The sequence below is a fragment of the Chaetodon trifascialis genome, chromosome 6, assembly GCF_039877785.1.
Source record: "Chaetodon trifascialis isolate fChaTrf1 chromosome 6, fChaTrf1.hap1, whole genome shotgun sequence".
Taxonomy (NCBI): Eukaryota; Metazoa; Chordata; class Actinopteri; order Chaetodontiformes; family Chaetodontidae; genus Chaetodon; species Chaetodon trifascialis.
The window spans coordinates 3,878,820-3,901,419 of NC_092061.1; the positions used below are offsets into that span (position 1 = coordinate 3,878,820).

Sequence of the window (22,600 nt, forward strand, 5' to 3'; positions counted from 1 at the left end):
TGACAGCCAGGAGCGGCGCTGTGTAGTGCTACTTTCCAGGCACTCAGATTAGGAGGGCTTGTAGTTATTATGGTTCTCTCCACTTATATTCATACACGTAAGAATTACTGCTATATGCGAGATTTACACATCGATGCACAAAGAGGCAAATAGTTTGTTCATGGTTTGATAATCCCATGAAATTACAAGAAAGGACGTTTGAAACAAGTAATTTCAGGCAGTTCTTCAGATGGCAGTTGTGTCCATTGAGAGAGCGAACGTGGTTTCCAAACTGTGTTCAGTCGTCTGACAGGCTGCATAAAGATTATCTGATTAAAACTGTCACAAGCGGAAGCTCACCTGTCTAAGGAAGGTGTAAATCCTAGGGGAATACCACCAACCTGTGAACCTCCCTGTGATCATTTCTCTGTTGTTCACTTAGGCAAAAACAAACTGAATTACAGCAATGTCTTAACCCCGCTGACGACCTGGTGCTTAACAGTATTAAGACACATATGTGGGATAGGCCTAACGGCTTGGCAAGCCTGGGCTGGGACAGACTCTAGAGAGAAGAGACATATGGTCCCTCTCAGCCGTGGCAGAGCTGCAAGCAGTACAGTTGGACTGGAGCCTCCTCACCACCTGGCTGATTGCTTAGAGTACTTCACCGTCCAAAGGTGTCCTGTCAGCACTGCCATAAGATTCGCAGGCTGACTTTGAAAAGGGGCAATGCATGCATCCCCAAAAACATCAGTTTGACAGCTGAGAGATCGATGATTCACTCATACATTACATATCAAATACATATTATCAATAAACAGAATGATTACTCAGTAAGCACTTACAAGCAATGCCTGGCACAGACACCCCTCAGCACACACACTTTTTTATTACATGTTTTGACAGTCGATTCAAGCTGTGAATTTGAACCCGAATTGTGAGGCACAGAGGATAATCCTTGCTGCTCTGTGGGGAATGGAGGTTTCCTGTTGAATGACAGAAAGCCATTGCTCCCACAGATTACTTTATTTCCATTTCAGAGCAGATGATTCACACATTTGGAAAGGTTTTGGTGATGTTTTCATCACAGTTTGTCTTTTCGGGTGATTTTTGCCAACCCATCGTGTTTGTTTCTCTGCTTTTTGTTGAACTGCTTGTCTGTTTTTGTTAAGCCATTAGAACAAGGACTAGTTAGTCACAGACAACTGCAGCATTTGTGCATGCTTTGTGAAAGAACCAGCTTTTAAGGCATCTGTACTGCATCTGTCCAACTGACAGCACTCTGGTATTGTGCTGTCTTTTCTTCTGTGATATATGATTCTGTTTGTTTTTAATGCCTGTCTGTACTATTAATTGAATCCTGTTATTTGCCCCACATTGGATTAAATAAAGTTCCATTAAACTGAATTACTGTCTCTCAAGTATATAACATCCATATTCTCTTAATCAATACAAAGCAATTATGATCACAGGGCAGTATCAGCTGTTACACCTGCATTCAAATGAGTGAATGAAATACTCAACTGAATTTAGCTGAATCTCTTGCACAGACGATAGAGACAGACGTATTTACCCACTATATAATGTTTCCCTTTTGTTGCAGACAAAGGTAATAAGCTACTGCTGATCGTGGTTGGATTAAAGCCAGTATAACTGCCTCAACCCTTTCTTTAGATCCCCTCTGTACGTTTCACCTTCCTGTGTGTTGAAATGGGATTCAGCTCACATTCCTCTCTCACAGCCGGTTCAATCTGTTCCAGGACAATAATCACAATCCATTTGACTTTCTTCCCCCTGGTATTTTAGCTCAGGTACGTTAGACTATTCAGGACCTTGCAATGGTAGACAGAACAGAAATTAGGAAATAATGTTCTGTGCTTATACAAGCTGACTTTGTTAAGGTACTTTTTCTACAGTACTTTTACTTTTTTTTTTTTTTTACAATGTATTTTGATTTCAACAAATTCCCCAAAACATTATGAAGCACCGTTCTGTTGTTTATATGTGTGATTAATCTTTTGCATTCCAATTGTGAAACTAGATTACAAACTTGGAGTAAAATTGTTTCTGCCCTTGATTGATTTTTAGTCAGACGTATTTACAGACAGCCATAACTCCTGCAGACAACAACTAATGTGCCATCATCAATCGTAATGTTATCAACCCATTTTTCTCTCATATGAGACAATGACGACCTCTCGCTGAATGCAGTGTTGCCAGAACTCATCTTAGAGTTATTCATAGCTGCCTGCTGTTTTCAAATTAGTTTTCATTACATTTTGATGGACCAGGACTTCCCCCTTGGGCCACTTTAATCCATCATATCTCTCTATCTGTGACACGAGCGTCCTTTTGTTTTGCTTTCACAATGCGTGCCTACCAAATTTGCCAGCACTTGTAAATACATCAAGGCAACTTTATTCACACTCATATAAGATGGTGTTAAGACTGTTACCAACCAGGTAACAGACAGTGAGGCTGCATGATCTCTGTCATCATTATGTAACATATCCATATAGTATAGTAACTGCTGACTCCAATTCAATTCAATTCAATTTTATTTGTATAGCGCCAAATCACAACAGAAGTTGTCTCAGGACACTTTCCATATAGAGCTGGTACAGACCAAGCTCTTTTATCTACAAAGAAACCAACAATTCCCCCATGAGCAAGCACTCCAGCACACAGTGGTCAGCCATATGAGTGCAGATGAGCAGTGGAGGCCGAGAAAGAAGATGGAGACTAAATCAGTTAGGCTGAGCTTCTATCTCCACAAGGCAAAAACAATTACCATCAGTGTCCACATCCGTTCGTTATAATCTGGATGACGATAAGCAGCGGACTGTTGTTCCAGTCTACCTCCACCTTTCTGGTCATTTCTTAAGGAAAGCTGGCACTGCAGGCACCACATCCTTTTTAGAAGTTGGGGCAGGATCAACACATTACAATTTATGCATTTGTGTATGTGTATTCAAACACTGCAGGTTCACTGGTGTTGTATTTGTTAGATAAGAACCACAAACCTGTAAATTACGTTTTGCATATCATAGTTAAATACACCCTCTGTGTTATATGAATTACATGTATGTCTTATACAAAACAGATATATCGTATAATATATTGTTTCGTGTGTGAAAAGAGCAAAATGTAGTCAGCGACATACATTCTCTGTGTTAATGTGGGATTCCTATGGGATTCTAGTACGTTCACTTTTGTATTTCCTACCATCAATATCACGATACGTTTACTGAATATGTCATAGGAATTCATCAACTTGACAGCTGTTCTTCATAGATACATTCACTATCCAACCTGCAAGCTCTGGGTAACATCAATATGATATTTATTGTATTTTTACTGTAATGAAAAGACTGAGATTCACGAGCATCTTTTTTGCTTGTGTGTATGTTTGTTTGACAAAGAGAATAGTATAAGCTTTACAAGAAAAGAGAGAGAGGGAAAGTGTTGGCATGCACTTGGACTGTGTGTGTGTGAGGGTCACTCTACTGTCCCGTACATTAAGCTAAGTGCTCCTCAGCTCTCCAGCAGTAGTAAATGGAGTCTTATGGCTTGAGGGGGGTTTGTCTCCAAACTCTGAATCAAAAGCAGAGAGTGTCCCCAGCCCTAGGTCACTGCTTCTGTGAATCATCAAATTCAGAGGATAAAGATAGATGCCTTTCCTTTTGTTTACGTGTGTGTGTGTACCCTTGCACGCTTTTGTGTTGTGTGTGTCTTTGTGCACACTGTATGCATCATTTACGACCCTATTCAGCTTCCTTTGTGGTGAATATAATGCAGAACCAGTGTCAAAGCCATATCTCAGTGTTTAAACTCAGTGAGCAAATGCACAACTGGGCTGCAGGATTTGCTACATTTCCTTCATGTTAAGCATTTTAACATGGAGCTATTGAGATTTAGCTTTTCTAAAAATGAGAATAAGGAATCAGATGGACAGGGTGTAATACATCAAAGAGCTTGCTGGCAGTCATTTCTGCAGCAGACCAAGTCTCACTGCTAGTGCTGGTATAGTTTGCAGGCTTTAATGATGTGAATACTGAAAGGCTGTATGTCCCTGTGCTTGCATCAGTCCGTCATCTCTTTTTCTCCCCCCTCCCTCACTTTCTCTAGGAACCACTCGCAGGTTTCAGAGGCGTTAGGATCTGACATAGCAGGCACACAGGCAGTCACTGTCTCACACTTCACGTAAAGAGCCTACTTATCTCTAAGAGCCCATGTTAGGTTATGCAATTATTGTAACGGGATTGTATAATCTTTCTGCTGTGTTCGTCAATAACATTACTCCCTCTGTGGTTGTAATTTGTGGGCATAGAAGGAATGAAACTGTTAAAACTGCACCTGAAAATCAAGGATTTTGCTTAGGCTACTTTATGCTGTCAACATAAGAGCAGTTGGGTGTAAATGAAACAGAAAATGTTATGCATGAGGAAAAATATTCTGTAAACATAATAACTAAGACATGAATGTGAAGCACAAGCTGTAAACAGACATATTGATGACTCGCTCAGGGTGCAGCTTCAGTTAGTGCAGGCCTTATAGAGTAAAATGAGAGGTATGAATCTCAATGATGTGAACGTGGCTTTGTGAATTCTGAAGATTGCCAGAGGTGACTGAATGTTGCGCATGTACAGGTGAGTCATTATATAAACTAACTCACCTGTGGCCTGGGATGATGTAAAGGTAAAAAACCTCTGCTATTGTACTGTCTGTTCCAGCTTACCTTCTCATCAAGGATAAGAGTGACAAAGTGAGAACTCTGGCTGTCATCTTGATTCATAGAACCAATGTTACGCTCATAACTCTCACTCTGTGTCACAGGTGAGATCTGCCAGTCTGTGTTGCCTCAGACATCCTGGTCTTTCAGGGCTTTCTGGCACCTCTGTGTATACCTGCTGGTGATCCAGACTCAGATGTCATGTTTGGCCAACCAGTTGTGAAACAATGTTTATCCTCAGTACGAACCATTTATGCAGATGTGAACGACATACATTTGTTGCTCTTGGGTTCTTAATGCTAGCTGTGGTTATATGAATGTGAGTATACTGTACCTGTACATTGGTTAGGGCAGTGTGTAAGATTTTAAGTGCCTGGAAAATTAATTGTAATTGCTATCATGGTTTAGGGCGTGATTATATTGTTTATAATAGCCTTACTGTGCTTTACTATTTCTCCTTTCTCCTTAGTATAATCCCCAAACACTTTTGGGTCCGTCACTTTCTTATTTAATGTCCAGTTAGGAGATATGGACTGACTTTGTGGACATTTGCTTTCAATTATGCACATAAATTTAAATTTGCACCTGGATATTTACAAAAGTGGCGAATGTGGACGACGGGTGCGATCATGTCTGTGGCATCAGCAGCACCAAACCTGGCGCACCCAGACAGCTGAAAGGCGCAGGTGTCGGTCAGCACCACGGACAGAGACAGTGGATGAAACGCAGTGCGCGCCTCGGGTCCCACACAGCTCCACTTTTATGGAAGCGGAAGTTGAAAACAGACGAGTGGACGCACAGAAATGGGAAAAAAGACGAATGACTGTGGGTTTCAGTCTTAAAGACCAGCCTTGCAGCTCAAACGTGAAGCTGTCAAAAACTTTTCCGTTCAGCAGCAGCTTTTGACAACTTGTGCCCTGAAGCAGAAGCCCGGGCCTGTTCACCACGTAAAAAGCATTCTCCGTTTTTTACAGAAATGCTCATTGTTCTCGTTCACGCACACAGTGGGCTTCACTCGCGGTGAATGGGCGAAAGCACCGACTGTAGCCTGCTTGAATTTAGACCTTTCTTATCCGTTCAGCATTCGTGCGTCGCAGTGTTTCACGTCATTCAGCCACCTAACTAGATTGTTCCATCAGGCGGAATTACCCGCATCACTCAATGAAGTACAATTATTGATTACACTGCCCCCCTCCCTCTCTCCATCCCTCCCTCTCCCCTATCACCATCTCTCTCTTTCGCTCTCTCCTTTCCTGAAGTGCTGCAGCGAGGGAGGACTGCATCGAAAAAAAACACACTGTCGTGCGCTGGCAATTACCTCTGATCCTTTTCTACAGTAAAAAACCCAAAGATTTTTTTTTTCCCCACAAAGCGAAAGCGGAGTCTGATGCAATGGCTTACTATCAGCTCAGTCCACTCTCCTTGCCATAAATGACGGTAAGTGATTACTACTTTTTCCCTCAAAACATGCTGACTGTGTAACACTCAGGAGTTGGAAAAATCCAGCATTTTCCATTAAACTGTTTTATAATCAGCTGTGTTTGGATTTAAAAGTCATGTTGCTCATTTATTTGTATCTTCTCCAACTAACATCAAAGCTGTGAGACAGGGAAGCCTTATTATTTATTCATAGGCTTGTGTATCATTTGTTAAAAGTTGTGTAAATGCCTCCTGCAGAAGTAGAGTAATTGGCGTCATTAAGTGAAAGTAGGCAACAAGCATAAGGATTGCCTCATAAAACTAGAGATGTAGTGGAGTTTCACTTCCAATTTCTGCACCTTTATAATTGCGGGATCGAATTAATTCAGTATCTAAAGGTGTAATAAAGGCTTCTTTAAATCCTTTCTGTGCATCTTTAACACATCTGATCTGCTTGTTTAAGCGATTCTTCACGATAATCACTGACTGGAGCTCATAGTTTACGCATCTTCTCGTTCACCAGCATGTTTTTCAGTGAAATACTTGTCCTCAGCATGAGCAGACTTTTGGGTTGTTGGCTGCGTACTGTGCATGCTGTAGTGCAGTCCAGCCACCTGCCCTGGGGCAGTTAAAGCACTCTGCACTGCCGCCAAAAAGAGGAGAGGATGCGGGAGCAGGCAACTGACTCATCCGTGAATTGCACCTCAAGAGGCAGTGCGCGATTGACAGGCACACAGCCGGTGAACTGGAAATCTGTGGCAAAGTGCTTTGTTTGCAATCTGAAGGCTGCTATGGTAGTCCTGCTGGGTTAACACTAAAGGTGGCCATCAGTGCAGAAGTGCTAGATGAGGTAAAGTGATTGCAGGTTGCAGAATTCGTTCCCTTGGTGCACTTCTCATTGAATTGAAGTTGATGTAGGTTGTTTTCTGTCGTGGTGAACAAAATTCTCATTGTAATTCAGAATGCCACTCATCTGCATTCAGTAACGTCTCCATCCCAAGCGTTCAATGACCTGTAATTTTGTTAGTTTTCCCAAAGTTGCAGCTTCACACAAGCTGTTTTGCGAGGAAGGCGTTTTCTATTCCAGTGTTTCACTGTTGAAAGGAAGAAAGGACTCAAAGTGCAAAGCAGGCTTTAACAATGCAGTAGACGTGAGAGCTTCACAAAAAGATTCTGTCCACACATTTTGTTGACAAGCGCAGGCGAATAGAGAAAAAGTGAGTGAACAGATTTCTCATTACTTGTGTGGCAAGTTAAACCCAATAGCACATTTTACATTACATTCAAGAGTCCTCTTGTCATCCTCGTATCTACTAGAAAGAGAGAGAGCACGATTTCGTGCCTGTGTGGCACTGAAGATGGTGTTTTTGCTTTTTTGTCAATTCTTACAACCTTTGTGAATTTTAGGGACACATATACAACCACCGAGCATCACATAAAACATTTTGATAAAGTGAATTGTAAAGAAAGCACCAGCAAATGTGCCACATCTGGCATCCCTTAGCTCATCAGTGTTATTGCGTCACAGCAACATAAAGTGTAAGGTCTGCAGCAGACAGTGGTGGTTGAACATTGTGTTTTATATCCGCTCTGTAAGCACTGTATTGTGTCAGCAGTGAAGTCTGGCAAGGCGCGAGACCATATGTTTACCAAGAAGATCAAACAGACATCAGCCTAACGCAAAAAAGCAAAGGAGATGACGAACTTTGCTCCCTGTAAATGATTTTTAATACCTGCAACTTTTCCTTATGTCTGTACACATGTAAGATTTAATGATTTAAATAGACACAAAGTGCTGAACATGTTTTTCTGAACACAGGCATTCTGTATCCTTTAATGGTAATATTAAGCACAGATTCACAGCAATGATATAAACAGAAGGGAGTTCATTTTCCCTGAGCCAAGATGGGCACAGAAATGATTAAAGTCAGTGCTAATATTAACAGTTCCTCCTGGTTGGAAAAGCAGATGTCAACTTGCTGTAAATGCGTAATGAATCTGTGTGATGTAACATTAACATGGCTCGCAGTCAGCTCTGCTTTTGAAGTTTTTATCATCAGCGGTGGAGCTGTGACTCTTGAAGAGAGGTGAAAGTCGAGGTTTAGGTGCTTTCAGAGATGTTTTCATCATTTTATTCTATTCACATGAAACATTTGCAGAAACTGCCATTTACTGTACTCCCTTAAAGTTCTTTTGCCCAGCCTCCATTTATTCTGTTATTAATTCCTTGCATACACCCGCCATCTACAGTATCTCTCATCCTCTGCGTGCCCCTCCACTCGGTCAGTAATGGCATCAGTGTTTGATGAAATCTCCTAACGGAAGACGTCCCGGGCTGGCTGTGCCTCTGCCTTCCAGATGAGGTCATGGGCTCTCCGTTTTGATGGGATTATATGAGGCTCTGCCCACTTAGAGATTGGACCTGCTCTTTCTGATGCTAATAGAACAAACCAGCCGTCAAGCCACTGTGCTTGCACATGTCTTTGAAAGGGCAGGACACTGGCAAGTCAAGCCTGACTGAGATGGAAAGCACTTGCAGTTCCTGTAAGGCAAAACTGGCTCAATGTATGGTGCACATGATATTTAAAAATGATCAAGAAAAGGCAGAAAATTGTCACTTCAGAAAGTATTTTTGGAGATGCAACCACCATGCATTTGCTCTAGCATTTCAGCCCTCAGCTGCCCTCATTGTCAGATTTTTTTTGGTGCTGTTTAAGGGCCAGTGTCCGGACTGCTGGACTGCATGCAGCCAAAAAAGGTGCTATTGATTTTCCATCAAGTTCTCATGAAAAATTTAAAGCATTTGTCTCCTTCAGTGGTTATGGGTCAAGCAACCTGAAATTCTTCAACCAGAATTGATTTTTTTACTTCTTAGCCTAAAAACCTGCTTGCCCATATCAATCTGTTTTGGTGACTGCTGAACTCGAGGTAGATGGGTACCATCAGCAACAGCAATCCTTTAGACAAAGTGCATTGTTTGCAGTAAACCCTCACTGTGCTGATAATTGCTTCATTGTGTTTGAAGTTCTTCTGACTAAGCATTGTCATTTCCACTGCCATTATTACAGTGTTACGTAGTGTGATTATTCAGGATTTCTTTACTCATTAGCAGTTTCATTACTGCGATAAGCAACAGAAGAGTGTGTTGAAATGGACTGAGTTAGTCAAACACACATACTCTGGATATTAACACGTTTTCTTATTCATTTTCTCTCTCACCAGCCGCTTCAGCTTGGCTGGTATTACTTTCAATTTGTGAGTCTGTGGGTGTGTCATCATGACAGAAGGTGGTCCTGGACACCTGACAGAAGTGGTTTTTAGTACTTTGCCAGGTTTTTATATGGGAATTGATCAGTCTGGTGACAGATTTTGTCAGTGCAATAGCATCATAAGAAGATGCAGTCACAGATATTTACAGGAAGTAGGTAGAGAAGGCGCCATTGCCGCCCTTACTTTACACCCCTGGTCCACATTCCTTTTAAATCACTGTATTTCCAGTTTCAATCCTTCATGTCCCCTCTAAGACGTCAGGTAGAACTAGAGATCATCTTGTGATGACATCACACCAGCCTTGATGTCAAATCGGTGTGTACGGTGCAGTGGAACACATGACATGAAAGAATGAAATTTGGTAAAACATGTGAACTTTGAGAGATTTATTCAATATGCCTAACCATCCTCGCACGGTCAACCTTTAGCTGAAGTTAGTACAGAGTTAATCAGTACATGTGTTTTACTAAAAAATTTCCCCCATTTGATATGAGGAATGTACATCCTCACAACCCAAGATGCAGTCTCAAACTTTACAGGTGTGTAGCTGAGATCAAAATGGTCAAAGATGGGTGTGGTCTGACCCATTAGGACTGAGTGTAATCACGTAGTTATGACTGCTGAGTGTTCATGAGTCAGAACATCAATGCTGACATGCTTGTGTGATCCCATCGCAAAATAGTCTCGAGTTTCTCTTTATGTTCATGCAAGAGGAAATTTGGGGCCAAGTGATACTTGACCTCGTGTTTTTTTTTTTGTATTCTAAAGAGGTTGAAGGAAAGCAGGGCCACTATCCATCATGCAGACAGAGGGTATTACCAGAGCAAGGCCTATTTTCAGCCATTCTCACATGGTTCACAGCAACAGTGTATACACTAAATTAACTCTGCGGTGATTTTAAGGACCAGTTTTGCCCTGGGACAGTCTATGAATACAGCTTCTTTATGTTCCAATACATTTCCTCATCATCATCATGCTGATTTCACAAGTAGGGATGTAGTGTTGTCTGACATTGAGGCTGTGGTGAAGACAATAAGTTGGACAACCGAGCTGGTTATGATCTGAAAATGCACAGGTGGTTTTAAATGGAAGAATGACCCTGAAAGAGAAGAGCGAAAGCAAAAAATAAAGAGGACGCAGGAGAAATAAATTGGAGTTGCGACAGCATGAAATAAAACTTAGAAATAAAAGAGAGATCAGTTTGTTTGGGAGTGTTGGTGGCTACCCAGTTTGATCGTGATTGCTCCCATTGCTTGGGCTGTCAGTATCGAGTCAGCTGCGGTCAGGTGAGGTTGGTCGTCGTGTGCTCAGGTGTCCTCTGAGCTTCATCACCACTGACAGGGGGGCTCACCATACACTCCATTGATTCTCTGACAGGCAGGCTGCGCAAGGATACAGCCCCTTTTGCCAGTGTGTGTACGTGCATGTGCTTGTTTTAAGCAAAAATGATGTGTGATAGCCATCCTGAAACAGTAAATAGCATCAGTTCAGTGACACTGCTGACTCCGGCAGGGTGTTAGTCTACTGAGGTATTCAAAATTCATTTTATTTAACCCCTTGCACCTTGCAATGTGCATCTCTCCTGAGAGGTGAACCATTGCATTTGGACAAGGGAAACAAACAGATTGCTGGAAAAGCTGTCTTTGTGAATCATCCTCAGGACGGTCTCTGAGGCACAGCGGGTGTCAATGGATGTATTAAAAAATTATCAGCCCATGTGTAAAGGAGTGTGCTCATAAGCACAGAAGTCATCCAATGAGCCAAAAGGGATTAGTAGAGTCACCTTGAATCAGCAGTGTCATTTTGCCCAGTAAAATTGCATTATGGGAGCTGGAGCTGGCCCTGTGATTTGTGTCCTCCTGACAAGGCTTCAGTGTTCATTAGAGGCTGTGGTGAGCAGCTCCTAGACTCACAGGAACTGCACACACTGGACAGCTCTGACCACACACACACACACACACACACACACACACACACACACACACACACACACACACACACACACACACACACACACACACACGCTGGACAGCAGCTCTGGACCATCTCCACCCAACTCTTAAGTCTGCACTCTATCTTATCTCCAAATATTTTACGAAAATTTAACAATTTCAGATTTTCTAATTTAACTGTTTGTTTTAATGATGTTTTTGTCTCTGTGCAAGAACCAATTCTAGAATAAACAAGCCGGGGTGAGCCCGCGGAGGCAATGTGATTACAAACTGTGGATCACAGTTTGAACACTCACATGAAATCATGTTACATCATTTGCACTGCTGGGCTCGGGTCTCCCTCCCATCAACACTGGCCTGGCAGGATGGGGAAGGGCTTCCCCCATCCATGCTGAGCGCACACTCACATATGTGCATGGCATGTTTGTGTGCTTCTTTCAAGTCTGTGTGACACACTGATGTGTTAAAGACACCTGACTACACAAAATTAGGGGCCTTAGAGAATAGCTATTGTGCCTGTGTGTGAGTGTGCATTTACTATCTACGTATCCAGTCATGACCATTTCTCCTTTCCTCCTTTGCATGGATTAAATATGACAGTGCCGTTCCGGTTGGATCGTCACTCCCATTATAATAAACCAGCTCTTTATTGGGGGCAAATTGATTTTGGGCAGAGCCTTGTTTATTAGCTCCTGTTCCTCAGAGCTGATCATGAGTCAGCAGATTCAGCATCTCTGTTGAAAATGCCCATCTCTTAAGTCCAACTCATGAAAGAGGAAGGAGAGCGCCCCTGGAAATTAAATATTCATTTTGAATAAAAACTGAGAGCTATACAGCTGAAGCCTTTTTCTTCACATCACTCCAAATGATTAAAATGCCTGGGAGAATGGTGAATGAATGATTAAAGTGGGTATGTGCTGTCAGTGGGGTGTCACCTGCAACTCTGGGATAGTTATGGATGTAGTGGAGACATGAGTTACAGGCATTGTCTGATGAACATTTTCCTTTCTTCTTCTTTTCTCTCTGATCCCTCCCCTGTCCTTCTTCCTGCTTGTTCTCTCTCTTTTTTATCTGTCTGTCTCTTACCCTTCCCCCATCTCTCTCAGCCTGGCCAATGATTGCCACAGCCATTGTGGGTTATCTCCTGTGGTGACTGCAGACTCAAGAGTTTTCTTCCCTGCTGCATCTCGAGGCCCACTGATCTCACCATTTCTGAAATCCTCCCGCCAGCTTACACTCACCCCTCTCGCCCCTCCTCCCTCTTTCTTATACTTCTAAGAACCCCTGTGAAGACCTACCAGTGGAGCCACAATGGAGGACACTTACAATAACAGGACTTCCCTGGCTAAGGGGGCCAAGGACATGGTCAAGGAGGCCAAGCGGCATGCAGCAAAGAAAGTCAACAAGGCGATGGACCGCGCCACAGATGAGTACTCGTCCCACCGCAACTACAGCCGATTCCAGGATGAGGAGGACGAAGATGAGGATTTCTACCGGAACCCCCCGAGGCAGGACGGAGAGAGCTACCATGACAATGAAGAGGGTTCCAGTGATGCCACAGAGGGCCACGATGATGAGGATGAGATCTACGAGGGCGAGTACCAGGGCATCCCCTCGGCAGGAGATAAGAAGCATAAGGATGGCCAGGTGGCGCTGGGGCAACCGATGTCAGACGCCACAAGGGACCGTAAGGGGCTGGAGGAGGAGAGGCAGGCTGATGAGGAGGAGCTGGCGCAACAATATGAGCTGATCATCCAGGAGTGTGGCCACGGGAGGTTCCAGTGGCAGCTCTTCCTGGTGCTCGGGCTGGCGCTCATGTCAGATGGGGTGGAAGTGTTTGTGGTGGGCTTCGTTCTGCCCAGTGCAGAGACAGACATGTGTGTGCCGAACTCCAGCTCGGGATGGCTAGGTAAGGGTCCCTGTGTTTGTTTGAGTGCTGGTGAGTGTGCATGTATGTATTTGTGCTAACAGGAAATTACGCAGTTCCTCCATTATTAATCCAGTTGTGTCAATTTCTCCTGATACTAAATTGTGGCTTTTTATCTTGCCTTGATTATAGGCTTTTCATTCTGTCATTGATTGCTTTGTGGGACAATAATAGGTGCTCAAACACTTCAGCATTGCAATATTACAATGCAGCTTTGGTATATAACCATTCTAAGGGCCCAAAAGTCAAGTCCTCTGCTGCACAACATTTTTCATACCCCTCCCTCACAAGCTCAAAAGCTCTGTGGAACTGACAGACTGAATGAATGGTGTAACCCTACTCAGTGGTCCCCACACATAATTTTTATTTCCAGTGCAACAACCTGATCATTTTCTAACCTGTATCATGGATATTTTAGCAGGATGAGTGGAAACACAAGCTTGCAAACAGCATCCTTGTGAGGAAGTACTTCTTCTGGTAGTCTGGTCACCTGCACTTGGTTGTAAAGGTGCAATTATGTATGTGCATTTGTAATTTGGACTCAAATCAAACCAGTTCACACACAAGTATTCTCCGTTTAGTTATTTTCCAAGTGTGAAATGCTACGTGTCCACAAAACGAAGAGCCACACTACTTTCTGTGGAATATTGTTCATCTTAAAAGAAAAGATTAGTTCTGCGTGTTTGTTCTATATGTGTGACACTTTATCCTAGTTGTGCATCACATGGATGAAGGGTTTCGGTCCACTGGTCTCCATGTCAGGATTAAGAGGGTAGCTAGTATTCCCTGTGTGCTCTGTGTGTTGAGCCAGGAGTCCCAGAAGTCCCAATGGCTGCAGGTGTATAATCCATCACCACAGAGCCGACAGAGGGCTGACTCACTGTGTCAGTACCAGAGCGGTGAGGACATTAATTCAGGCACACAGACTGAACTACTAACTGCCACAGTGAGACATGACAATACATCAACTCCACCACAACATCTGATGTGAAGTTGATACAGCGGGGGCTTTTTGAGACCGAAGGCTGTGACTGAAAGTTTGGATTATAATCAGTGAAAGTGTAAAATAAGAAATTCAAAAACCCTGTCATATATAAAGTATCATACGTTTGATTATACACATTTGTTCATTTGTCCATAACAAAAATGAAATAATGAATGCATCTTAGTGATACTGAATGCATAGATTTCTCAGCTTGGAAGTATATGCCATGCGTACTGTATTATTTAAACATGATAAAAGCGTGTTGATGTATGTCTGTATGAGGTTGTCACTGTTAAATCCTGACAAGATGTTGTTTGGATGCACCTTCATTTTTCTGTCTCTTTCCAAGTATCCATGTAAACTCTTTTCTGCTTCTCTATCCAAGCAGAGTCCTGCAGGCATTCATGCTCTATGCTCTGCTTCTTCTTGTTCGTGACTCCATCCCTCGCCCCCTGTCCCTCCCTCTCACCCATTCTGTATGTGCCTCTCCTTTCTTCTCCCACCCTCCCCCATTCTCTTCTCCTTTCTCCCACTGATTGCCCTGAGGCTCCTCCCTGTTGAGGTGAACATGATTGGTGTGTATGCGTGTGTGTTTGTTTGTGTGCATGTCTGAGCATAGCCTACATGATTACTATGACCTTGTTGGTATCCATTTGGAGTTTTCCAGAGTAATTACGCTTAATTACAGCAAACAAAATGAAGTGACTTGATGTTTTAAAGATGCCATGGCAATATTTGATTACTGTGAGGTGCAGAAATAAACAACAACCAGTTAAAATGGTGGGTGAATCCGATAGGGTTGTCTCATTTTTCATGTATATATAACCTTTATAAAGAAAAGCAGTTGTTCAGAGTCCATATTTTGCAGTGACAGCCTCACGATAAGAATCCCTCTTCATGGTGATCTGGTGGTGGCAATAGAGAATAGCTATGAGGCGACACAGAGGCGAGACCACATGCCAACGCACTGACCTGGCTACAGTTTTGGCAGAGGTGCCTGCAGCTTGGTTGTATGTTCATTTTACCACAATGGCAGGTTTAGCATGTGGGAAACTAGTGAGGGCTCTTGTCCTCGTTGCCGCTGCACCAGTGACTCATACTGATTGGTTGGCACTACAGAAGGGGTTGTGATCTTGGAAGGGAGATTTCTGCACCTGCTCTGCATCCTCCTGGTGACACACTTCAGTGCATTTCCATCCACTTAAGTAATCACATTACAGTCAACTTTCTGCTGCATAAAGAGACATGACTTTTGGAATTGGGAAATAAGATTCGAGAAAGCTGATATCCTCAGCTAGATTATGTAAGAAAAAGATGGTTTCTTAGTCAGTTAGTGTACATGTAACCGCTTTTCTAAATGGCTTTTTATGTGTGAGCAGAGGCATGACAAAGACTTCAGACAAAAGTACTGTATCCCTGTGACAGTGGACCAATTGGATAAAAGGAAAGATCATCCTGATTAAGAGTGAAACTAACACACTTGTAGAAATGTATACGAAGGCTTCTACAGTTGAAATTTTGACTATTTCTGAAAGACTCAGACTCATTCGTGTTGTGAAGAAAAGCTGTGTTCACTATAGACTCATATCTCAGTGCATATTGTATCACTATATATATATACTGTATACACACACACACACACACACACACACACACACACACACACACACACACACACACATATATATATATATCACAGTAAGTAACACTTACAAAATAAGGTCAAGGATAGAGAAAAAAATCTGATTACTGACCTTCCCATGTACAGAAGTTTTACAGTTCTCAGAGTAACCTGGTCTTTTGTGTGCATGGACAGCTGGCTGTCGACATGGCCAGCGATGGAGAAGCAGAAATAGCTTTCAAATAAATCAAAAGTTCAAAAATAGAATTGAACAAGGAACAGAAGGAATTCTTTATTTTACTGGAAATTTCAAGTCACACTGAAAATGAATTGCATAGTTTTGAAAATTGCTATTTGGTGTTTGGTTTGTTCCACCTGAGCTGGACTCCTGTCGTAGTTTCATTGTGCAGCTCCATTAAGCACATAACAGGCAGAGACAGAAGCAAGCTGCACGGACTGAGCTGAGCATAATGGGATAATGCAGTATGAAAAAACGCAAAGGCCTGAATAGGATGGATGAGCAAAATGCTGATTAGATTACAGAACTCAGTTTGGTCCTACCAGCATCACGATCTTGCAGGAATCTTTAATGCTATATGGGAATGAAGGACAGAGAGTTGGGGTAGGAGGGAGTGAACTGTTGCTTGTGCTTGATGAGAGTGGATGATGTGGTAAAGAAGCAGGAGGGAATACAAGCGCCGTGAGATGCAATATGTGTGATGAACAGAGGAGAGGAGAGGAGAAGAGGAGGGACAGCTTTGAGGCAGAGAGATTGCCAAGTTAGAGAGGAGTAATGGGGAGAGAGGTGTGGGTGGATGGGAGCAAAGAGGTGGCAGATTGGTGGTATTCACTACAACAACAATGTGAGGGAGAGGCCCAGCTATCATCTCAGACACAACAGACAATGGGAACGCATCACCCTATCATTACTTTTTTGTTCTCTTAGGCTGTCTTTTCCCTGCTGAGACTCCCTTCATTTCTCCCTCTGACTCCGTCAACTGGGCTCTCCTCATTTTCATTTAACATCCACCTCTCCCTCTCTGCCACGATACTCCCCCCCCCCCCTTGTTTCAACTCCTCTTCTTCTTTTCATCCTTACTTCCCTGTCTTCTGATCTCTTGTACCTTTGTCTTTGTTGGGCTTCTTTGTGTCCCAGCTTCACTCCCTGTCTCCTCTCAAGCTCTACCGCTCTTCTCCCTCTTTGTCTCCTTTCCTTCTCCATCATTCCCCCTCTTTCTCCCTGTCTGCATGAGCCAGCTGGCAGGCTGTGTGGGGCCGTGTGGTCCAGGGGCAGCTGAGCATGGCTAAACTGCAGTAAGATCGCAGCGTCACTGCAGAGATTACACCACTTGAGTAGTGCAGCTCCACATTGTGTGGGAGAATGTGTGTGTGTGTGTGTGTGTATGAGAGAGGGAGGTGGGAGTGTGTGACGGGACTGAGTGTGTGTGCGTTTATGCGTGCATATGGACCAAACCTGCTGCCACCAGCAATATCAGCCAGAAGTAAACCATGTCTAACTGCTCGCTCTTATCAGGGGTTCATAGCATCACTACATTTCATGCAAATTATTCACAGTCTTTAATGTAATGAAGGTTGTATCATTACTGACACTGAGTGAGTCATTTTAAACCCTGCACTCTAAGTCCCACAATAGGTTACTTTCATATAGATTCCATTGAAATCCTGCCCCCACTGATATGACTTAAACATGACAAAGAGCTTCAATCTCTTTTTCTGCGGAGGTGGCAGAAGACGGAGGCATGAATCCGATCAAACTGACACGATGTAGTACAAATGTGATTACACGCCGCTCAGTGTAAAGGAGCTGATGACAGTGGAGCAAAGAGGAAACTAAGGCAAATAAATGAGAGGGGAGCACCGAGGAGAAGAGATGAAGTGAAGAGGGGAGAAAAAGGAGGACAAAATGAAGGAGGGGAACGAGAAGCGAGCCAAGAAATTGGAAAGCAATAGGAGAGGACACAAGCTGAGACAGAAAGAAATGGAGGAAAGGCTGGGAAGAGAGGCACAAAAGGGGAGGAGAGCTGAGCGAAGTGGAGAGGAGATAAAATGAGATCAAAGTAGCAATGAAGAGATCGAACGAAAGAGAGAAACGGAGAGAAGGAGCAGGACTGGGAGAGGTTTGGCAGCCCGCGCCGGGCACGCTGTTGTATGATAGTATCATCATTATGAATAAAACAGGACGGGTGTTTTGCGCAGCACTGTAACAGTTTGCACCACTAAGAGTGAAGAGCATCAAAGCATGAAATCAGAGAAGAGGTCGTGATGCAGCTCAGCGCTCCCACGGCTCTCAGGGGGCTCCTCGGGATGTGACAGGACAGAAAACACTGCACCAGGGCCTTCCCTTTCCTCCCCCCTTCCCTCTCATTCTCTCAGCCTATCTGTCAATTAGTGAACTCTCCTCCCTCATTACCCTTTTCTCTCTTTTGTCACCCCCCCATCCCACCCCCGTTGCTTTTGCTCTTTCTTCTGCTGCTCACATATTTCACTTGCTTGCATTTGCGCTCGCTCCCGTATGAATTTTCATTTCTTATCTTCCCTCGTTCATCTCGTCCCCCTGTGGCTAGTTTAGCCACACCAAAACAGATGAAATGTATTGGTAGTGTTTTAATCTGGGGTTTAGTTAGTCTGGTCCTGTGTGCATGCACGTGAGTGTGCATGTGTGTGTGATTGTTGTGGAGTTGTACACCATTTCTTAGCCTAAAACACCAACTCCATGGGATTTGTCTCCTGTTTAGAGTGCGCCTGTGATTTTGCTGAATATTAACCATTCCTGGAGACGTGTTTTGACATCTCAGCGGAGTGTCATGGGCCAAATCCTTTTGCTTCTGCCTGAGAGGTCTCCTGACACACTGTCATTTTCTGATGGTGCTCAGAGTCTACAAGGGTCATCAAGTCCAAATGCACTGCTGGGTTTCACACTATACGGTGAAACGTCTGCACCAGCTGCCGTCCATTCAGGGATTTTTGCTTCTAATATGTCTTATCAGTGCTTCAGAAAATGTTTAAAGAACCAAGACTACATTTCATCCCTCTGCAGTTTCAGATTCACATTTTGGGTCTTTAAATAAGGCTGGCCGGAGCTGAAGTCTATTGATTGTGTCCTTCCTCGTCTGCAGGCCTGAGAGAGGACCTACATTTATAGCCATACTAAATCAATGACAGCGCAGTACTGGGGGATAACACTCAGGGAAGAGGTTTCATTAATCAGAATACTCTGGCTGAAGCTCTTGTGGTCCAACCTCCAACCTAATAATTTCCAATGTGTTCAGTATTGACTGAGTGACGGTAGTCTGAGCATCAGTCTAATGAACTATTGAAACATTTCATGTACGTAACATTGTGAACATTGTGATTACTGAACAGAACTGACGGTTTGGTCATAGTCCACTGGGAGCACAGAGGAAATAATGACACAAGATGTGCACTTTTTACACCTATGCTGATTAAGATGAGAGGAAACGCTTACAGAACGACAATCCAGCAAAGAGCCAACACATGTTATCCTTTCATTAAAAGAAAAACAAGCATATCAACCTTTAAAACATTGCACCGTGAGATTAATTCACAGGAAGACACTTTATTTAAATTCAAAGCTGAACCAAGAACAGCAGGTTTACTCAGAACTCAGGGTTGACATATTCCACCATCACTCTTACATGTCTGTTACCATAAAAAAACATAGAAAATCCTATACGGGCTTCATTTCATGCTTCAAATGTTAATGTGTAAATGAGAAATATAAGCACTCCCCGGGGCTCCCGCATGTCAACTCTCAGCCTGTGTCAAAAATATGTCAGTAAAGTTAAAGTCTACATGTTTCCTACATGCACTGATAGCTGTCATTTGTAAATGTTCATCCTACTTGTTTCTGTCTTTCTGTAGCAACAGATTTTGAGGAGATCAGATTTAAAACAGGCACACAAAGAAAAATATTTTCACAATCCAATGAAAGATGCATGTGAGGAACCTTTCATCAGTTTGGACTAAAATCTAAAACTCTGCTTTTTGAATTAAAAATAAAAAGTGAAAAACTCTCATGCTGAGCAAGATGCCACCCAGTGGTTTGGTGCAATTTGCCAATAACGGGCAACAATGTTAAGACCACGATCTCTGAAAAAACTATGACATTATAGTTCCATTAAAAAGGGAAATATCCTCACAGTGTAATACAAAACCCAGCTGTGAACTACAATCAGCATTTAGATAAGAAACAACTTTGTGAAATTAACCTAATTTAGACGCATCTCATCAGTGCGTCTTTCTCGTCAGTGTGAGCGCTCCTGTGAAACAAATCTTCAACCTAAGACTTTGCTGTGGTGCAGTCACGACTTGGTTTGAGTCTAAAAGCTGCAGAAAATGGGACTGTATCACTCTGACATCACACTGAGAGTGTGACTCATGATCAGATCACAAAGAAATGCCTCACGGGACAAAAGACACAAGATTCTGTTGAAATATGAACCACAATTTTCTGACATGGCAGTTTAATGCCACGATAACTTCTTATTTTTCTTTGGTGGATGATTCAGACCTCGTCATGCGAAGGGATGTCCGTGCTATTTTTAAATTATGTGGCACCACGGCACCCCACCACCCCTCTGTGGGCACAGCTGACATCATGCTCAGAGATACTGAGCAACAAGTCGGATGGAACATCAATAAATTCATTACATAATGGACCGTCCTGTGAGGGCTGTACTCATCAATCAACAGTTTTATTGCCCTTTTTTTTTTTTTTTGAAGGTCATCAATGTAGCAGGAATCAGAGTTTCTTTCTTTGTCTGGTTTGTGCCTGTATCTCTAAAAACCCAACCCAAAAAACAGCTTATTGTTTCATGGAAAGTTGAGTGCTGATGCTGCATGAAAAGGCCTCTGGATGTTTGGATGCATGACAATTAAATGGGAGGCCAGTGGGTGTTTGCCTGGGCACCTTATATCTTGCCTCTCCTTAATGGAGCAAGTATGAACTGTGCATAGACTGACTTCCGTTAAATTTAGAATTGAATTTATAGGACCTTCAGGCGAGTATCTAGATGGCTGCCAAATGTGACAGATAGCCTGGTTTTGACCCCTGAAGCAAGAGAGTCAAACAGATATCTGCTCACAGCAGAGGAGAAGAGACCTGACTGCAGACATTACAGAAAGGAAATGCATCTTGTGGTTATTGTAATGGGATGAAGAAAGTGTCCCTACGGCTGAGTCGTATCAGTCCACGACTGCAACTTTCACGTTCTCTTCTTTTTGTGTGGAATTATAAATACAAATATCCTCCCTAACCCTGGTTTATGTTTATGTGCCCGCATACGGTATGTTTGGATATTGATGAAGACAAAGCATTAATGTGAAATCATTTCTAAATGAGGAAAAATCCAGTAGGAGTTCCTCTTTGCAGCTGACACTGTGCGTCCGTGAGGGCTTCTAACCACACAATGCCACATACAATATGGACTAAAGCAGTAATAAGAGGCTCCTCTCTCCAGAGCAGAATCATGATGATCAGTGAGAGAGATCAATGCTGTTTTGTTGGAGCATCGATCCCATTTGTGATGAGAGAGATTAAAAGAGAGCGGTGGGCCCTTTTGTAAAGTCACCCTGCATTACTGTTCACATTTGTCTCCTCATTGACCAGAACCTGTTTTCAGTCTATTACAAACTGCATTTACTGATCAGCGCTGGAGTCCACCAGGGCCAAGGGGTTTCCAAAGGGGGGCCAGACTCATCGTCACCAGTCAGCGCTCCAATTTTTAAAATCCACTCAGAGTTGGAGAAATACGATAGCTTTAATTTGAAAAACTGCACGTGCAGCACTCCTTTTCTCAGTTTATGTCTAATATGTGACTCGTGTGTGTGTGTGTGTGTGTGTGTGTGTGTGTGTGTGTTCAAAAACATCTTGACTGATATTTGCACATGCAGAGCAGTAGTCTGTTTTTCCTTTTTTAAAACAATATGATTGCCTGTATGTTTAACTTCTGATTCACTTATGAACATTCGGCAGTAAGGCACAAGCTTAATGTTTTAATTTGACACTTCGCCGTTTGCCAATGGAAGCACATCCAGAGGACACGATTCCTAAAACACTTCTTGGCTGAGAGTCAGTGTTGGGTGGCTTTGACTATAGGGGGAGATATTTTCAAAATGTCATACCCTAAGTTAACTTCCACTTCAGTAAGTGCTATTTTTTTGGCAAATGGTGATACTATAAGAATAGAAATGCATCGTTAGCAGAGAGGGGAAGCGTATCCTCTGCTGATGTTAAAAATAGCTGCAGCTGAGACCTTTCTGGGAATCTGTCTGGTGTGTAACTATATTAACATGTCAAAGCTGCTGTAACCATGTTTATATTCACAATGGATCACATGAGTACTTGTATGTGTGTCACTCATGCTGACAAACCCACAGATATTTATCACACAACTCTGCTGTTCCCCTCTGCTCTGTTACGGAGCTGTAGCATCTTATAGTTCATTGCTTTTGGTTTAAGAACGTAACTTTGCTGTTTTGCTACCACTCTCATAGCACTGTTTTCAGCAAAGCTCTGAACACCCGCTGTACACCGTCTGCTCAACCCCAAACAGCAAAGAGACAAAGTTAGCAGCTAGGTGGTGAAAACAGTTCACACAATTAGTGGCTAAGCAGCCAGATATTTCCCTCAGGAGTTACTGGAGACCACAGCAGAGCTGAAAGAGAGAGATTA

At 42.9% G+C, this 22,600-nt stretch overlaps 1 protein-coding gene across 1 annotated transcript in view; it reads left to right on the forward strand.

The window, feature by feature from the left end:
• The first annotated feature begins 5,958 nt into the window (after positions 1-5,958).
• Positions 5,959-22,600, forward strand: part of sv2ca (synaptic vesicle glycoprotein 2Ca) — a 29,825-nt gene continuing 13,183 nt past the window's right edge. Inside the window, exons 1-2 of the mRNA XM_070965111.1 lie at positions 5,959-6,148; positions 12,459-13,261. Of these exons, the coding sequence (XP_070821212.1) occupies positions 12,664-13,261 (598 nt within the window). The 5' untranslated portion in view covers positions 5,959-6,148; positions 12,459-12,663. The remainder of the gene's footprint in view (positions 6,149-12,458; positions 13,262-22,600) is intronic.